This window comes from Mytilus edulis, chromosome 7 (assembly GCF_963676685.1).
Source record: "Mytilus edulis chromosome 7, xbMytEdul2.2, whole genome shotgun sequence".
Classification (NCBI taxonomy): domain Eukaryota; kingdom Metazoa; phylum Mollusca; class Bivalvia; order Mytilida; family Mytilidae; genus Mytilus; species Mytilus edulis.
In genome coordinates, this window is record NC_092350.1 from 30,224,816 (window position 1) to 30,242,719 (window position 17,904).

Genomic DNA, 17,904 nt, shown 5'->3' on the forward strand with positions numbered 1-17,904 from the left:
TGGGTTAAATGTCTAATTTGGCATTAATATTAGAAAGAGATCATGTTTACTAAGTTTCAAGTTGATTGGACTTCAACTTCATCAAAAACTACACAGAAGCTTACAAAGTATTTGAAAAGCAACATGGAAACAGGGATTGCAAATTTGACTCAAATTTCCTCTTTTTTTTTCCGAACTCCTTTGAAAGGGGAGATAAAAAATAATTTCATGAAAAAAATATTTGTTGTTATCATGTAATAGATTTGCTTCTTTTATTTTTATAAGTTTGCACACCATTTTAAGAAAACAAACTAGCTTCTTCCATTTACTCTATCTTTGAGAAGCAAAATTCCTAATAATAATAATTAACAATGAAAATCTAACTACCGTTTTCATACTGAGAAAAAATATCACACTTGTTACATATTGAAAGAGTCATATCTATTTACCATGTAAAACTCTGGTAGATAACAATGCTCTAACTTTATCAGCCAGATCTCCACGTAATGTACTGCCTAACAACAACATGTCTATTGCCTCTTGTTTACTGCTGTCTAAGAAGTTGTTCTGTATTGTTCTAGATGCTGACCTGGTTGCATCAGAATACTGAAATTAAACAAAATTTACTGGACATATTTGTTATATGTGTATTTTAATTACACATAAATTTTAATGTATTGTCAAGTTATATAACCTTTTTAGAGGTAGACTTATTGTATAGCACTTGTCTAATGTTGAAGGGAAAATGCTGACCTCTTTCTGTTTTGTTGATTAATAAACATAAAGCCTCACTACTGTAAATTCAGATATTATGCAAGGCTTTTATGAATGTAAATAATAAGACTTCTATAGTATCACAATAACAAGAACTCACATTCTGATAAAAATAAATATATTTGTATGTAGCTTTTTCTGAAATCGCACTAATTAAACACCCATTTTTAATTTTTTTCTTCAAAAATCGAAATATCAAATGCACACAAAATAATTAGCACTTGCATACCTTTGATCTCCCTCCTCCTAAAGCCCCTGTCCCAGCATAGATTCTACTGCAATGGTCCCCGTTAAGTGTCCAGATCTGTTTGTAAATCTCCTCAAACCTAGATATCATCTGTGGTTTGTTATATAATCCAAGACATTCTAACTGCTTTGGTAAAATCTACAAAAGAGAGAAACATCTACAATCAGTTGCTATAAAACCAGGCTTTTTGTATCTATTGTGTGTATTGAAAATGGCAAGTTGTGTACAATAATAAAAAACATTGGTTTGCATAAATATATAAAGAACTAAAAAAAGCAAATCATTTCAAGACTTTCTTGTGTAATATATAAATAGACTTTAATTGTTTCTCCTAGAAAGCATGAAATTCAATTCTTAGATTCTACAACTTTGATATATTGTATTATTTTCATGAGGAATCATTTGAATATTTAGTTACAGGAAATAATCTAAACTTTGAAATACATAATGCAGCAGTTATCAATTTGACGAGAAACAGCATGATAATAATGATTAATCAATACAAAACACATTACCTCTGCACCAATCATAGACTGTGTAGCATTAGTTCTGTCTAAACAATCTAAACAATTGGTTCTCATCGTTCCAGTCTGAAATCTGAAATATAACAAACACAATCTATAAAACTGCTTCTTATAGTCCCTGTGTTATTCTAATATATTACTATAAACTATCAACATACTATTAACCAATTAGTTTTCATAATGGACTTATTTGTGCCATTATCATGAATTGAGCAATTAGGCAAAAATAAATCTTCAAGAAAATATATTTACACTTTTGGTATTTAGCTGAATTTTGTGACATTTAGTCTGCCTCCAATAACATTCTGAAGTCAAGCAACAATCACTTTTTAAGGTGGTACCCAACACTTTCACTAAAATTAATTTGGCTCGTTTAATTTTCATAAAATTTTGTCAACGTATTTACTTTGACCCTTTAACAAAAATTTAAAAATTTCAAAAATTTTGAACCAACCGTTTTGTCAGAAAAATTGCACTGGTTATATAGCAGTTTGACAAACACCAATTTTGATCACTGAGAAGCTTAATATTCCTTTTACAACACAACGTAATTAAAACGTTTAGCTGACTTTACAGAGTTATCTCCCTGTAGTGTTAGGTACCACCTTAACTGTGACGTCCAAGTTTTTAAATTGTTATGTTAAAACTATGGGAACCTGTGTGATTTTAAGTAATGTTGGACATAAATAAATTGCCTTTTAAAAGTCGACTACAGTCACACAATGGGCAGCAAAAATAGTATTTGCTTCATACAGATTTTCTTGTTTTCAGTATAAATTGAAGAAAAATCATTTCAGATATTTTATCCAACCAGAGAGGCAGAGATAAACCCTAATCTGCTTTTGTCTTGAATCCTCATCAGAATTCTGTACCTATATTGGTTTTGTATATAAAATAAACAATTGATAATTGATTATGTGTTGACAAAAACGTTCTTTTACATGTTCAAATGCAATACACTTCTAACATACATACTTTTTTGATTCATCATTTTCTACATAGAAGAACTCAAAACTATCAAGTTGTTTTTTTATTCTGTCTCTCAATTTGCTTAGGTTTTTCAGGTTTCCACCTCTGCATTCTGAGTGATAATCAAAGTTAATTAATGGTTTGTCTTTACCATACTGTGAGGCTTTATGATGAGACTGAAAAATGATTTAAAAAGTTATCACATTTTTACTACCATGAAAACTTTGAGATTCAGAAAAACTGTAAAACACAATGTAACATAGCGAAAACAATTCAAATTTTCACTGATTTTATAGCAAGTAAATTTTATCCAAAGCTATTAAAAATAATTTGATGTTGAATCATAATTCATCATACAAACTTTTAGCAAATCCTCAGTTTTAATTTCATTAAATAAGCTATTTCAATGTTTGCACTAAATAATTTTTCTAATAGCTATTGATAAGATTTAAATTGAACAAATGAATTTCAAGAAAACTTGTTTTCTTTTGTAAAAGCTCTGTATATATAGTCAGTTTGTTAATCATTCTGTTATGATATTCAAATGAGAAACTTTACTATCAGTAATATCACTTCAATTTCTTTTAAGTTATAATATAACTGTAAGATGGTTTCCACCAAAACAAGAAAGCTATTCAAATCACTTTATTCAAAAGACTTCAAATTAAAAGAAATTGATTAAATGGTTTTGCTGTTAATAACAGAGCCAAAGAAAATGCCAGAGACAGAATCAACATAAAGAAGTTGCGTTGAAAATCTTAACTTTGGTTAAAAGAAATAATCTGTCGTTCTTGCTGATGTCAAAGCTGTACTTCAACCCATTCATTTGCCTTCCTCAAAAAGAATCATGTTAAGTAGCAAGTGGCTCTATCATAAATAGTTGTTTCTTGTGCATTAGTTTTAAGCTTATTATTAAAGACTACAACTTCATTTTGTTATCTCTTGTACAATGCCTTCCTTTTTATTTTTAGACCCACTATTGCAAGTTACTGCTATCAATGCATATATACTTTAAGTACAAGATTATTGTTTGGTTTATGTCCCATGGCAAATATTTCCTGTATGTTCAAAAACAAGATAGAGTTTACAAAAATAAGAGGAGCTACCTGTAGATAAGACAGAAGATAAGTATAATATAATTTTTTATAAAGAAAATAATAACAGATTATGAACCTCTTTGTTTGAATTTTTGTCAGGTACACCTTAGGAAATTTTAGGCAATAAGCACATTTGAAAGGTACATTTGAAAACAAAATGTGACAATACTGATAAGACAATTATGTTAAGAGGTTCACAAAATACAGGTACGGATAATAACTTGTACAAAAGTTCTGTATAAATTTACAATTCATAAATAACATATATTTTATACATTTCAAGTTGTATATATATACATGTATATATAAATGGCTCAAACGTGTGAAATATTCGACATGTGACCTAGGAGGATTTTGCAGGCAACTTTGCAGCCTGACCTTGCATTTTAAAGGACTAGTTTCTTTTTAAAATGTTTATACTACCTTACAGTTCAGTTTATATGTATTACTTTCTTAAAAGTCACCTGGTGACTGAAGCAGTTTTTAACCAGACCATGTTCAAATATGAAGTTAAAAAGCTTTCAAAGCCAAAAATGCAAGCCAAACATAGCCATCAACATCTTTGGGGAGGAAAATATTTATTAAGATATTTAAACACCTCATCAACATTAAATTTACAGAATTAATCGATTATTTATTGAAACATACTATAGATTTTATTATGAAATAGGCTGGATAGATGTCGAAAAATAAGGGACAACAGAAACTAGAAAAGATCACTACTTGAATATAAAAAAAAAGATGGGGTATGATTGCCAATGAGACAACTGTCTACAAGAGACCAAAATGACACAGACATTAACAACTATAGGTAACCATACGGCCGTAAACAATGAGCAAAGCCCATACCGCATAGTCAGCTATAAAAGGCCCGAATATGACAATTACTTGAAGACTTTTTATCACATTTCAATGGTATACTTAAACTTAGTGTACTAATTCATTTTTTTGTTGAAGGTAACTTTTGTATTAATTGCTAAGCACTTTCTTTTTATTTACATGATTGATTGATTGATGGTTGCTTAATGTTGCATCAGGACAAAAAGTCTGCGTCAAGATACTTTACAGGTACAAATAAACAGACAGGGGTACATCAGTCTACCCCTCTTTTGGGTTTCATCAGTCTACCCCTCTTATGGAGTGATCTTATGAATGTCAATAGTCAAATGAAAACTGGAGAAAAATGTAGTGAAGAAAAACCATTATATCAAAGATGCTAAAATGTATATCAATGAATATTAAGAACATCATTATCAATGTAACTATCATATACATATCAAATTATATCATCATTGTATATGTTGACTTTTCTCCATACCTTAAAAAACATCTCATGCAGTTCAATTTGATGCTAGAAAATGTACAAGTAAATTAGTGTGTACCTTATCAAAACGAACATGTTATAGGCTGAAAGTTCTTTTCAAAATGTTTGGACATATTTTTTCCTTCAAAGGTCACAATTTATGTAAGGAATGTAACAAAATGAATGCATAATTTCTAATCATATGAGCCTCTATAAATCATTAGGAAACTATTTATCAAAATGTCATTCATTTTTCCTATAACTTGCCAAATGCACTCAGGACCATTGTTATAAAAAGATATATTTTGTCGAACTTGGTCAAAATGATTTTCAGATGTTGAATGACATTTTTTTACAAATGATACACTAGGTCTAAATGTTTTAAAAATCCCTATAATTACTCATAATCAAAACTTCCCAAACTAACATTATAACCAAACCATGAAAAGACTGATAGAAGTCTTAATACTTTAGAATTTGCCAATACAATTATCCCCTTATAAACTGCACCGAGGCTAACAAACTATTTTATGATTTTACAAGATTGCAACAGTCCAAACAAGAATGTGTCCAAAGTACATGTATGCCCCACTCGCATTATCATTTTCCATGTTCAATGGACTGTGAAATTGGGTAAAAATATAATTTGGCATTAAAAGTAAAAAGATCATACAATAGGGAACATGTGTACTAAGTTTCAAGTTGATTGGACTTTAACTTCATCAAAAACTAACTTGACCAAAAACTTTAACCTGAAACTCACACATTCTTTTTCTATGTTCAATGGACCATGGAATTGGGGTCAAAAGTCTAATTTGGCTTTAAAAATTAGAAAGATCATATCAAAAGGAACATGTGTACTGAGTTTCAAGTTGATTGGACTTCAGCTTTATCAAAAACTACCTTGACTAAAACTTTAACCTGAAGCTGGATGAACGGAAGGACGAAGGAATGAACAAACAACAGAAGGACGCAGACCAGAAAACATAATGCCCCTCTACTATCGTAGGTGGGGCATAAAAATGAAGCATCATGTAAAACCTAATTACTAAAATTCTTTATACCTGGAATGCTTGACTTAACATATGTTCCCCTTCTTTTCTGCCCAGTAGATTTATAATAACTTGCTCTCCATATAACTGCTTTATTGTCACCAGATGGCGCTCAAATGCTGGAGCTGAAGCTTCATGACCTCTTGACATTCGAACTTTATGAGAACCAACCTATATAAGAAAAAGAACATTAATTTTGCCTCTTGTCTTATTTTCAAACACAAAATTATTGCTGTATTATTTCATTATTATTTTCAACCCTATAACACATACTAACAGGTTTTTGTCATAAAACTTTACTCAGTACTCAAAGAGTAGAAAATTTTTGCTTGAAACACCAAATTCATTATTTTGATTGGTTGATTTTTGAGTAAGATATTTGTACTTGAAAGCTTTATAGCCATAAGCCATGGTGTATTTCCAATTTGCTTCAAAAGTCTTGAATATTTTAGTCGCTGTTAATGTTTTGTAGTGTTGTGAATATCTAAATTTCTTAATCTATAAAATTCAAGTTAAAATTTAGACTTGTCCATCACTATCTCAGATTTCTTATAGATTCAAATTTTTAACGGTACATGTATATCATTATATATCCCACACTTTTCAACTACTGTGAATTTGAAATTATTGCAAAGTATTTATTATCACAAATAATGTGACTTGGAAGCAATAATCTTAATAAGAAGAACTTGCATCCTGGTATCTATCTGATACATATGTAGGACTCGGAACCGCGATGGGACTCCGAACAGCGATGGTCACGCTGAAGTGCGATGGTATACGCTGAAGTGCGATGGTTAACACGCTGAAGTGCGATGGTGACATTATGACGTTAACTTGTTGATATCTACGCTGAAGTGCGGTGGTGGTTACGCTGTAGTGCGATGGTCTACCTGTCACATTGAGTAAAAACAAAAAGTTTAATGACGAACATGTAAAATGAAATCAAATTAATTAGATTTTACAAAAATAGCTGCTACAAGTAGCCTCGCGTTTAGAAGATCTTTTAATTTCCGTCCAAGTCAAACGAAAGACTTTAATTTAGATTTTTGTTAATGTAATTTTAAATTTGCCAATTTTCCGATTATCACGCAGGAATATAGAGTCAGATCTAAGATGCTCAAGGGTGAACTGAACAAAAAAAAATGAGCGTGTATGTCTATACGGTAACACTAAGCAGGGTTTATGTTATGACAAAACTATAAATTGATAACAACAATTATTCCTATTTATTATTTTAGGAAGTACACGTAGGGAGCAGTCAGGGTAATTTCGGCCTACTTTGTTTCAGGCAATAATCACTGTAACGGTAATAAAAAAAGACTAGAGCAACGTTGTTTTTACAAATCAGGATTTATCTCGAGATTTAACAACATTATCAAAAACATTGCTTATACTCTCAATTTTTTTTTTTTTTATTAAATTGTCCACATAAAATCACGTGAAGCTTTGTTACTTAATGATAATTTAACATCAATATTTAAAATTATATCAGTATACTTTATTTCAGTTGAATCATTATCGTTCGACATTATTCCGAACATAAGATAACCCATTCGCTAACTAAATTCATCTTTCAGTCCCGTTGCTCCCCTTATTTTGCTGCCTGGCATGGTTAAAAATATTTTTGTAACATCGACATGTTATGCTCAAATCAGTTTGGGACTTAAATCGTTGTTTTTTTTTTCTTTTTCCTTTCATTTCCTTTGTGAGCATGAAACCTTCATCTACAAAATCATATCATCCTGCTTGCAAATCAGTGTTGTATTTTAAAAACGTTATATTATAAAACGTCACAATATTCGAACGTCAAGCCAAACCATCGCACTTCAGCGAAAGGACCATCGCACTTCGGCGTGGACCATCGCACTTCAGCGTGACCATCGCACTTCAGCGTCCCCATCGCACCTCCGAGTCCTACACATATGGGTCAGGATCCCTAATAGACCTTGAGATGAGGAACTCAGATGACGTAATTAAAAAAAAATATTAGTCCGCCATACAATTGTGGATGCTGTGATTTTAAAAATGGACATAAATGAACAATAAGAACTGTTTTATAGAGCTGATGTGATGAGAAAAGAAAGATGTAGATTTGACCTGAAATAAATTATTAGAAAGGACAATTTTTTTATTGAATTTTATGATCAGAATTTTGGGATTATTTCATGAGGAGAGTGACATTTTTCACCATCTTCCGGGGTCCAGCAATTTGCGAAAAAAGTAATCTCACTTGCCACCCCGAAAATTTAACCAGACATGTATAAATGTATCAGCTTCGATATGAGCCATCATACATGTTCAAGTAAACGATATGGACTGAGCAACGGAGGAAAACGTTACCATTACGGCCTATGGAGAATTAATTGTAAATGTATACCCAAATTAGAAGCTTAATTCCAGAAGTTTTCAGGCTGATTTATGGATGATTTCACCTTGTACACCACCGAAAATGATGGTTAGTAGTTTTTTATTTATACCTAGTTATTATAAATGGTTTAAGATAAATATTATTGATAAAGATCAGCAAAAACTCAATGAAATTTTCGCTTTTAAAATGCATTACTGGCACGGGGCTGAACACTTTTTTTAGGCACAATCATAACTTTGTTTACTTCCGAGATATCCGAAAGGAATTTGTTTACTATATTGAAAAAGGCAAGAAATAACTTTTAAATATTATTAAATTGTAAGTAAACATGACACAATATAGTCTTTGTTATGTAATTATCACTTCGGTCTACAGGAATACCTGATAATCATGGGAGATAACACACTTCATACGAGTAAAGTGAGATACATCATCGCATGTGCTTTTATCCAATGATTTGACCCCTGGTCAGTAGATATATGCAAAAAAACAGAAAACACATGTACATGTTTTAAGAAAATCATGAATTATTATTTTTAATGCACTTGAGCAAAACAAAAGATATTGTCATTTCTCAGTGAAAAAGGGGGAGGGTCAAACCTTTTTGAAAACAATATTTCTGCACCGATTCAACTATTTAGCTACTACCCATTGCTTCTAATATAAAAGGTTTAAATGAAGGTTACTAAGCCACAAGGGAGAAGCATTTGTCTTTCTTTGTAATTAAACTTTCAAGAAATAGATTTTTCTCTCTCAATAATACTTATGTATTTAAATCAAATGATAACACAGCCTGAGTAATTTTTTTTTGTCTTATTTCAGTTCCAGACATATCATTACTTTTTAACCTGAGATGGCAAACTAGAGGTTTTAAAAAGTCCTGAATAACTGGTAAGCATTTTGTTTTGTTAGGCAAGCTCTAAATTGTTTATTTATGGTATTTATGCAATTGAAATTACAGTCGGTATGTTAAAAATATGCAAATATGAAAACTGTTGCTATGGTCTTGATATTGAATGGAAAGGCTTAGTTACAGATCGTTTCGACTCAATATTTCGAGTTAAATCTTGCGGCAACTGTTTCTCACGTAACACTGCAAACTATATTTAGCACTATTTTGATCTGTCGTTATTTAATGACGCCATAATACATGTGATGTCACAATGTTTCCTTTAAAACCTCATGTGGATTTCTCACTGATAAAAGGTTTTCACTGAAATACATGTTAAAAACATTTTTTCTCAAATAGAATTATGTGAAAGGACAAGTTTTGAAAATTTGCACTATATTGCACTCTAATTATATGATAAGGATGACTTTCCCAGTAGTTTAGAGTGCTTTCCACAGTTTTAAATACCAGATTTCCACTAGTAAGAATAATTATTTTGGTGTTGGTTTTTTTTATAAAATCTTCATTTTTGCATAATTTCTCTGCCAAAATGCACTTTAAGACACAAGAAAATTTTATAGAATGCTTTAACAGGGTCTGTGTATTGTAATTAAAGGTTATAATCAGAAGTTTTGTCCTTGTTTTGACTAGTGAATGTATTCTGGAAGAAATTAATTATACATACACATTGTATTCAAAATAAATGAATATAGCGACGAAAGTGTCATTGCCTTATAGTGCTAAAACAACTATATTTTTTTTCAGAAATGGACAAAAATACACAGATTTATTCAGAATGTTATACCGATGAAGATCACATAAAAATATTTGGAAAAATCAGAAGTATTGATTTCAATATGGGTCAGGATCCCTAATAGACCTTGAGATGAGGAACTCAGATGACGTAATTAAAAAAAAATATTAGTCCGCCATACAATTGTGGATGCTGTGATTTTAAAAATGGACATAAATGAACAATAAGAACTGTTTTATAGAGCTGATGTGATGAGAAAAGAAAGATGTAGATTTGACCTGAAATAAATTATTAGAAAGGACAATTTTTTTATTGAATTTTATGATCAGAATTTTGGGATTATTTCATGAGGAGAGTGACATTTTTCACCATCTTCCGGGGTCCAGCAATTTGCGAAAAAAGTAATCTCACTTGCCACCCCGAAAATTTAACCAGACATGTATAAATGTATCAGCTTCGATATGAGCCATCATACATGTTCAAGTAAACGATATGGACTGAGCAACAGAGGAAAACGTTACCATTACGGCCTATGGAGAATTAATTGTAAATGTATACCCAAATTTACTGTAAATTCATAAATTATTGCAAGGTTTTTATTATTGCGAAAAATGCAACAGAGTTGTAACGCAATAATTTAAACTCGCAATTTGAAATATTTTATATGAATTTAACAGGATTGTTCTCAAAACTGTAAAAAATAAAATCGCACTTCAGTCTAAAGTGACAAAATCGTAATAATAAATGCACACAATAATTTCTGAATTTACAGTAAGTGTATGCAGATTTTCCTGAAAAACCAATAATAAATCTCACATCATGTCGATTCTTAAAAAAGTCCCAATAATAAATGAACGCAATAATTTCTGTATTACAGTATGGTTTGCCTAGATATAATATAATATCATACTTAAAACAGCAAGACAAACCTGTATGCCTGGTTGTTCCCAAAATAAAGGGACAGAACCCCTTGTTTGTATAAACGATGAAATCTGTCCATCAAGAAATATAACCTGAAAAGAAAAGATTTATAACATAAAAAGTAGAACAGGAATTATCAAAAATATTGAACTGTACAACAGACCATCAGCAACATTAATTTACAGTTTCTTATAAAGCTTCAAATAGCAATATTTTCAAATATTTTAATGAAAACCCAGATATATGTATACGGATGTATACAAATAATGAGATAACTATTCTTTTTTTGACTTTTTAAAAATATTGCTTTGTATATGAAATTATGACAAAAGTATGTTTTCTTGATTAATTTTGATCAGACTTATCATGATATATAACCAAGCATTCTGACAGTGGTGTAAAAAAATTTTTTTTTTTAAATATTCATCATATTTGAATCTTACTTGTTCTGTTTCCACAAAATTTGCCACATTTCCATCATCATTTGCTCCTCTTACATTAAATCTGGTTCCTGCCCTTTCACAACTTAGACGAGATATGAGACAGGCCTTTGCTTGTCTATTAGAGGCATAAATTGTTCTGATTTCTACACCCCCACATATTACTTTAAACAACCATTTATCACAGTCAACATTAAATCTTTGGAAATGAACATGTAACATACGATTCCTGTAAAGAAAGAAATAAAAGTTAAATATGTTTTAGCTGCATTTAACCTCTACAAAGTACAAAGAACATTTCAATTTTAGACCTTTTTATCACATTTCTATTAGAAGAAATAAGAGTATAAACATAAAAAAAACAATTTCTCAAGTTAATCATGAAGGTGGATGACTCAATAATAAAAATCTATCACTTTTTTTCAAATGCATCAAAAGAAAATTTGAGAAAACCTATAGTTGTTAATTTCTGTGTTATTTTGGTCTCTTGTGGAAAGTTGTCTCATTGGCAATCATGCCACATCTTCTTTTTTTTATATACTTATAGGTTTCATAATGATTAAGAATCAGATATAGCTTGATATCAATTAGAGTTATTCAATTTCAATATACAAATGTAATAATAAACAAGACTTTGGCTTGTTTATTATTTCTATTTAACTTAAATAACTAGAGTTGATATCCAATTTTTACAAGTCGTTAAACCTATTTTTCTTATGGTCAACACTCTCAATGTGTAAAATTCAAAATCTGAGAAATGTTGATCTAGGCTTTTACCATTTAATACAGTATGAGGTCAAATGTCCTTTTACAGTGTCTAACTTTAATATCAGACATTTTAAGACTTTTTGTACGCTTCAGAATGTATTAAAATTTGACAAAAAGAAGATTGTCAGGTGAAATGTGTGAGTGTTTTGTATATTAAGGAATAACCAATGAAAATGTCATAATATTGTCTTGTGATGCTGGATAAAACAATCAAATAAATGCAGATTTTCATATCACTTTTTCATATCACACTCCATGCAGTGTGATACGAGAGATTTCTATTCATGCAAGAGATTGATAACAGGTCACAATCATAAGAGAAAATCATTTCCTATTATATAATTTTTGAGATGTCATCTCATAATATATCAAACCTATATCAGTTTTGACAAGATAATTTCTTTATTTAACGATGTTTAATTTACCAAAAGAATCTGTTATCGGTTTCATGTTCTTGTAATTTTCTTTGAGCACAGAGTGTAAGGTCCCATGGTATACCAGAGTTTGACCATGAAAAGTAAAATGTCCCAGAGTTCATCAGCTTTTTAATTTCCTGTATCCTCTCCTCATCACCTGGATTATTTCGTAAAGACACAAACTGAGTTGTAGTGATTTTGAAAATGTCAGATTCTCCAATTTTACCGACAGATAAACAACCAGTCACTAAAACCAAATATGATACACATTCTTGTCCTGAAAAATAAAACAAATTAATAAATCAGTATTAGTAATCAACATACTGTCGATTCTTTATTTTTTGTGAATATCAGTTTTTCATGGATTAAGAAACAAGATGCTCTCAAGAGCCTGAATCCCTCACCTGTATTTCAGAGGAGAAGATTTTTAAATATTACCAAACTTGATGAACAAATTGTGTAAAATTGTCTTTAAAGGGCAATAACTCCAAGCGGTCAATTGACAATTATGGTCTCATTAACTTTTTTGTAGATTACTTTGCTGAACATTATTGCTGTTTACAGTTTATATCTATCTATAATCATATTCAAGATAATATAAAAAAAATATGCAAAATTTCCTTAAAACGACCAATTTAATGGCAGCAACCCATCAATGGGTTGTTTGATTCATCTGAAAATTTCATGGCTGATAGATCTTGACCAATTGAACAATTTTACCAACTGTCAGATTTTCTCTTAAAGCTTCAGTTTTGGAGATATAAGCCAAAAACTGCATTTGACCCCTATGCTCTATTTTTAGCAATGATGGCCATGTTTGTCATTGGATCAAAACTCCAAAATCAATTTATAAACTAGACACCCTAAGGAACATTTAAAGTTTGAAGGTATTTGGCCCAGTAGTTTTAGAGGTAAAGTTTTTTTAAATAGTTTACGACAACAGAAAACGACGACGGATGCCAAGTGATGGCATAAGCTCACATGGGGCCAGCTAAAAATTGTGTTGTTTGGGGATTTTTGCCAAAATTTGTATACAAGCATTTAGAAAAAATGTGGCGGCAAAGTAATTTAACTTGTATTGTCTCTTACAAAAATCTAAATCTTACCAAAGCAAAATCTCACATTCAAACATGCCTCAATACATGATCTACCTTACAGAAATTGTTTTTGTATTCTTAATCTATAATAATTAATTACTATGGAGTTGGCAGCTATCACTGCATTCATAAGTTTTTGAATCCTAGTCAACAGTTTATGTTTGGATATGAGAAGTAAATTTTATACGACCTTGCAGAAATTCTATATATATCATGTATATTGATGACACATACTTTGGCGTGTCTTGTGAAGGACAACAAAAATACTAGTATCATTATCATCCATGAAGTCTTTCTAAAGTTCTGAGCTGTATATAACTTTGTATATACAATTGTATGTCGACACAGTGTAAACATAGTTGATATAAATTCTTGATTTTGACTTTGCAGATAAAATTTTAGTTCTTTAAACCATTCAACTGTTCTTGACAAGACAGAAATGGTAATTCTATTTAATGCCATCCCCAGTACTAACAGTCTTACATACATGTGTAAACCATTTATTTACCTAGATTGAAGTTTAGAACACCCAAGCATCCATATGCATCCAATATCTTCACATACTGCTTTTTAATGGCTTCTGTTTCAGCAGCAGCTATTTAATAAACAAAGTTTAATGTTAATTTCATCAGTAGTTATAAAACTAATAGAAAACATGATGGTCATCATGGCATGCAACAAAAGTTTTGCTGAAAATTCTCTCTCCATGTCCAGTTGTAATTAAAGTAAAATAACAAAAATATAGAACTCAAGAGAAAAATTCTAAACAAATGGAAAATCAAAAGCTCCAACACAACAAATTAACTGGAAATAACATGTTGCTTCTTCCAATGAAAATGGCAATGGCTAGACGTTAAATAAACAAGATCTACATGTATACACAACACATTTACTCTACTTTACACAACTTTTTATGGTGCTGTGACTGACGGAAAATTGGTTCAACAATGGAAACGAATTTAAAGGCAATACATGCTGGCAAACAGAGCAGCAGTGACGAAGCTCTGGACCAAATTCGAGGATCCAAAGGAAAATCCGGATAATGTTGAAAAGGAGGAATTCAAAGCCATAGAGGATGCTGTAACCCAGAAAAAGAAGATTCTTCATGATTTGAACGAGAAGGTAATAGAAGTCCTACACGAGGATCACATTGAACAAGAATTTACAGACTAGGATGAGTATATGTTTAATTTAGACAGTAAACTTATTTTATATTGATCTACCAAAAATAAGAAACGTGAAATTCTTAAACAGTCGTCACATATTTACAATCCGCTAGGATTTATCATTACATAGCCCTGTATCCGTACAAGCAAATATTTTGATGCAGACATTGTGGGAACAGAAGCAGGAATGTGATGAGCCACTAACATTAGAAATACAGAGTACATGAAAACATTTAGCCAAGGATTGGAGAAAGCAACTTATACAGAATTAAAAAGACCATTCTTTACCAATTTACCAAATCAGAAAAAAAACTTTGTTTTTGTAGACACTAGTACAACTGCATATGGAGCAACTGTTTACATATGTAACCATCATGAGTCATCCTAAGTTATTGCAAATAGAGTAGCACTGCATAAACAATTGACACTACCACAGCTGGAATTAATAGTCACATTGATTGGAGCATGAATAGCTGATCACGTTAAATCAGCTTTACATAGAGAAGACATAACATTTTGGTCAGACAGTCAGATAGTTCTACACTGGTTATCAACTTCAAAGCAATAGACAACTTTCAAATTTGATGCATTTCCGTCAAAAACTTTGGTTTTAGTGAACATCATTAGTGCGTTTAGGGACGTCAGAGCTGAGGTCAGAAATAATGCAGTAGCAACTACAAGAATTCTCGCTTCTTTAGTGATAGCTTTTCTTACATTGCTTAGGGTTATACGATTGCTATCATATTCACTGACCATTCTTTTTCTTGTGTGACCAAACCAAACTCTGTAAAATTTGACAGACCTATATTTCCAGTTTATATAAAACGAATGGTCCAGAAATTCAGGTCTGTCAAATTTACAGAGTTTGATGCCAAAAAATAATTTATACTATCAAAAGTGAAGCATCATGGGGAAAATAGCTATTAAAATGTTTTAAACAAGTAGTATATTATCCACATGGCTTGGATGAGGGTAGGAATCTGGGTCCGTTTGCCCTGATTTTTATTTTTTTTCTAATTGTTGTCTTGTCACATAATTTTAAGTATTTGAACAAAATATGTAAAAGTTTGTTGAAAAATTGACAGAATATTATATTTTCGTAATCAATTTATCATTTTCCCTTTGATTTGCAGAATAGAATACTGGAATAGTTCAATACAATGCATTTATCTTCATTGATATTTGTTAACAAAATAATTGTATTCAATCAATCACTAATGTATGCAGTATAACTGAGACTAGTCTCAGAGTATAATAATAAATGAAATTGTAAATTTGTTTCATAATTGACAGTTCGTACATTGTTGTTTTTATTAATTTCAAGCTGAATATTTTATCTTAACAAAACGTTTGTTTTCAATATAAATCCATCAAAAGTATTTCCATGTTTCCATAAATTTCAAGAATATATACCGTAGATATATCTGAATAAGTTTATTCAACTTCAATGCCCTGAATATTAATTTTTTTCAGAGGGCGAACAAACTCAGGGGGAACAGACCAAGGGCGAACATGTCATAAGGGCTAACGGACCCGATACCCGAGAGTAGTAATGGGGGTACCTTCATGACGTATAACACAAAAAATTCTTGCCAAATAATGTTAACAGTAATTGTGAGTGCATGACGATAAAATATACACTTTCTTTTAGAAAAAAGTGTTTTGATGTCACAAGAAGGCATAAAAGCAAAATAGAATTACAAAGCCTTTCTCCGACTATGCAAGGGCTGCATAGTCAGTCAAGGTGGTTAAAAACTTTCATCATCTACCCTTTCAAGACTGCATAACTTTTTGGACAATTAAAAAAGTATGATTGCAGGAAATCAAAGCACCCTCAGGAAGCTGGAACGTATGTGTTACCTCCTAATCAGCCGTTTCTGTGCCATAAAAAGAGGATAAATTGGCTAAAATTAGGGGAATTTTCAAAGCAGACTAGCAGGACTTGTAAAATAATGAGATTGATTTTATGAAAGTGACAACAGGATATGTTGTTTACTCATTATTACATGTCCTGTTTCAAATATCACGTACATAAAACAGCTAATGCGTTAGATTCAAACATCAAGGTATCCTCATTATTTCTGTTTTCAAGAATGATGCTATATGGGGGAGGCTCTAGCTTATGAAAAACTCGGAAATTTTTAATCATCGCCATCTTCTTATTTTGAGAAGTTGTCTCCCTTATTTCCGTCTGCTATACTTCCGGTTTGAAGATATAAGCTAAAACCCAAAACCTAGACAACACACCCCAACTCCTGTTCGCAGGCGTGCAAAATTGAGTAATTGAGATAATTGTAATGAAAAAGGACCTCTACATACAGATTAAACACACGGTTGACTTTATTCATTTATTAACTTAATAATCGAAATTGTAAAAAAAAAAACCACCTCAAATTACTTTTTGTTTGTTTTAGTTTGGCCTTTTTTTTTTACAATTACTAAAATTAACGTTGACCTTCCTTTCTAATAGACTATATGAATTTTCATCACACTATTTTTTTTTGTCTTTTGTGGTTGTTTAGTTTTTTTGGGAAAAAAGGTACTGGGTTAAATAAAGTAATTATATGATGATTTGAAATTATGAGAATCTCAGGCACGAAAATTTACTGAATTCAATACAAATCTGAAGCTTCCATTTCTAGTTTTTGGCCAAAGAATTTCACATCTTTATTATGCGTATATTGTTTAGGCAAAATCCCGGGTCTTATTAGAGCAAGTATTATAACGAAGTCTGAGGATTTGATATTCCCTGGCTGCAGGCTTGTGCAGAAAATCATCAAACGGCCGGACCAAAATCTATCGCTCGTGACATTTTAAAAATGACTGACCCAGTTAATAAAAAATAAAAATGTTAAAACATTAAAGAAAAGAGAATATCGGGGTCCCAAAATGTAAAGAATCATTGTGGAAAATAAAAGGATTGTGTAATAAACTACTGATAATCAGATTACAGAAACGAACTATGTAGGCAGAAAAAACGAAATCATACATAATTGCAGTAAGGGATAGAACAAGAGAATTTAACAGAAGAAGTCTTTTTTTCAAAGATACAGAAAACTGCCTTAAAACTTTAAAGAAAACACAGAAATCATGACCCTCCCCAAATAATAATAAATAAAATAAAATATGTATGGCGT

The 17,904-nt window shown here is 31.0% G+C and overlaps 1 protein-coding gene and 1 long non-coding RNA gene across 3 annotated transcripts in view; one reads left to right on the top strand and one right to left on the bottom strand.

The window, feature by feature from the left end:
- LOC139481217 (synaptojanin-1-like) overlaps window positions 1–16,951 on the bottom strand; it is a 38,467-nt gene extending 21,516 nt beyond the window's left edge. For both annotated transcript variants that reach the window (XM_071264385.1, XM_071264384.1), the window contains exons 1-10: window positions 16,799–16,951; window positions 14,110–14,196; window positions 12,514–12,781; window positions 11,324–11,549; window positions 10,889–10,972; window positions 5,958–6,116; window positions 2,500–2,669; window positions 1,516–1,597; window positions 983–1,138; window positions 429–585 (exon numbers count right to left, since the gene is read on the bottom strand). In XM_071264385.1, the coding sequence (XP_071120486.1) occupies window positions 429–585; window positions 983–1,138; window positions 1,516–1,597; window positions 2,500–2,669; window positions 5,958–6,116; window positions 10,889–10,972; window positions 11,324–11,549; window positions 12,514–12,781; window positions 14,110–14,196; window positions 16,799–16,922 (1,513 nt within the window). In that variant the 5' untranslated portion in view covers window positions 16,923–16,951. The remainder of the gene's footprint in view (window positions 1–428; window positions 586–982; window positions 1,139–1,515; window positions 1,598–2,499; window positions 2,670–5,957; window positions 6,117–10,888; window positions 10,973–11,323; window positions 11,550–12,513; window positions 12,782–14,109; window positions 14,197–16,798) is intronic.
- On the top strand, window positions 7,904–10,260 carry LOC139481213 (uncharacterized). The gene is made up of 3 exons (XR_011654579.1): window positions 7,904–8,403; window positions 9,139–9,207; window positions 9,971–10,260. It is a non-coding gene; the product is annotated as an uncharacterized lncRNA (long non-coding RNA).
- Window positions 16,952–17,904: the final 953 nt, after the last annotated feature.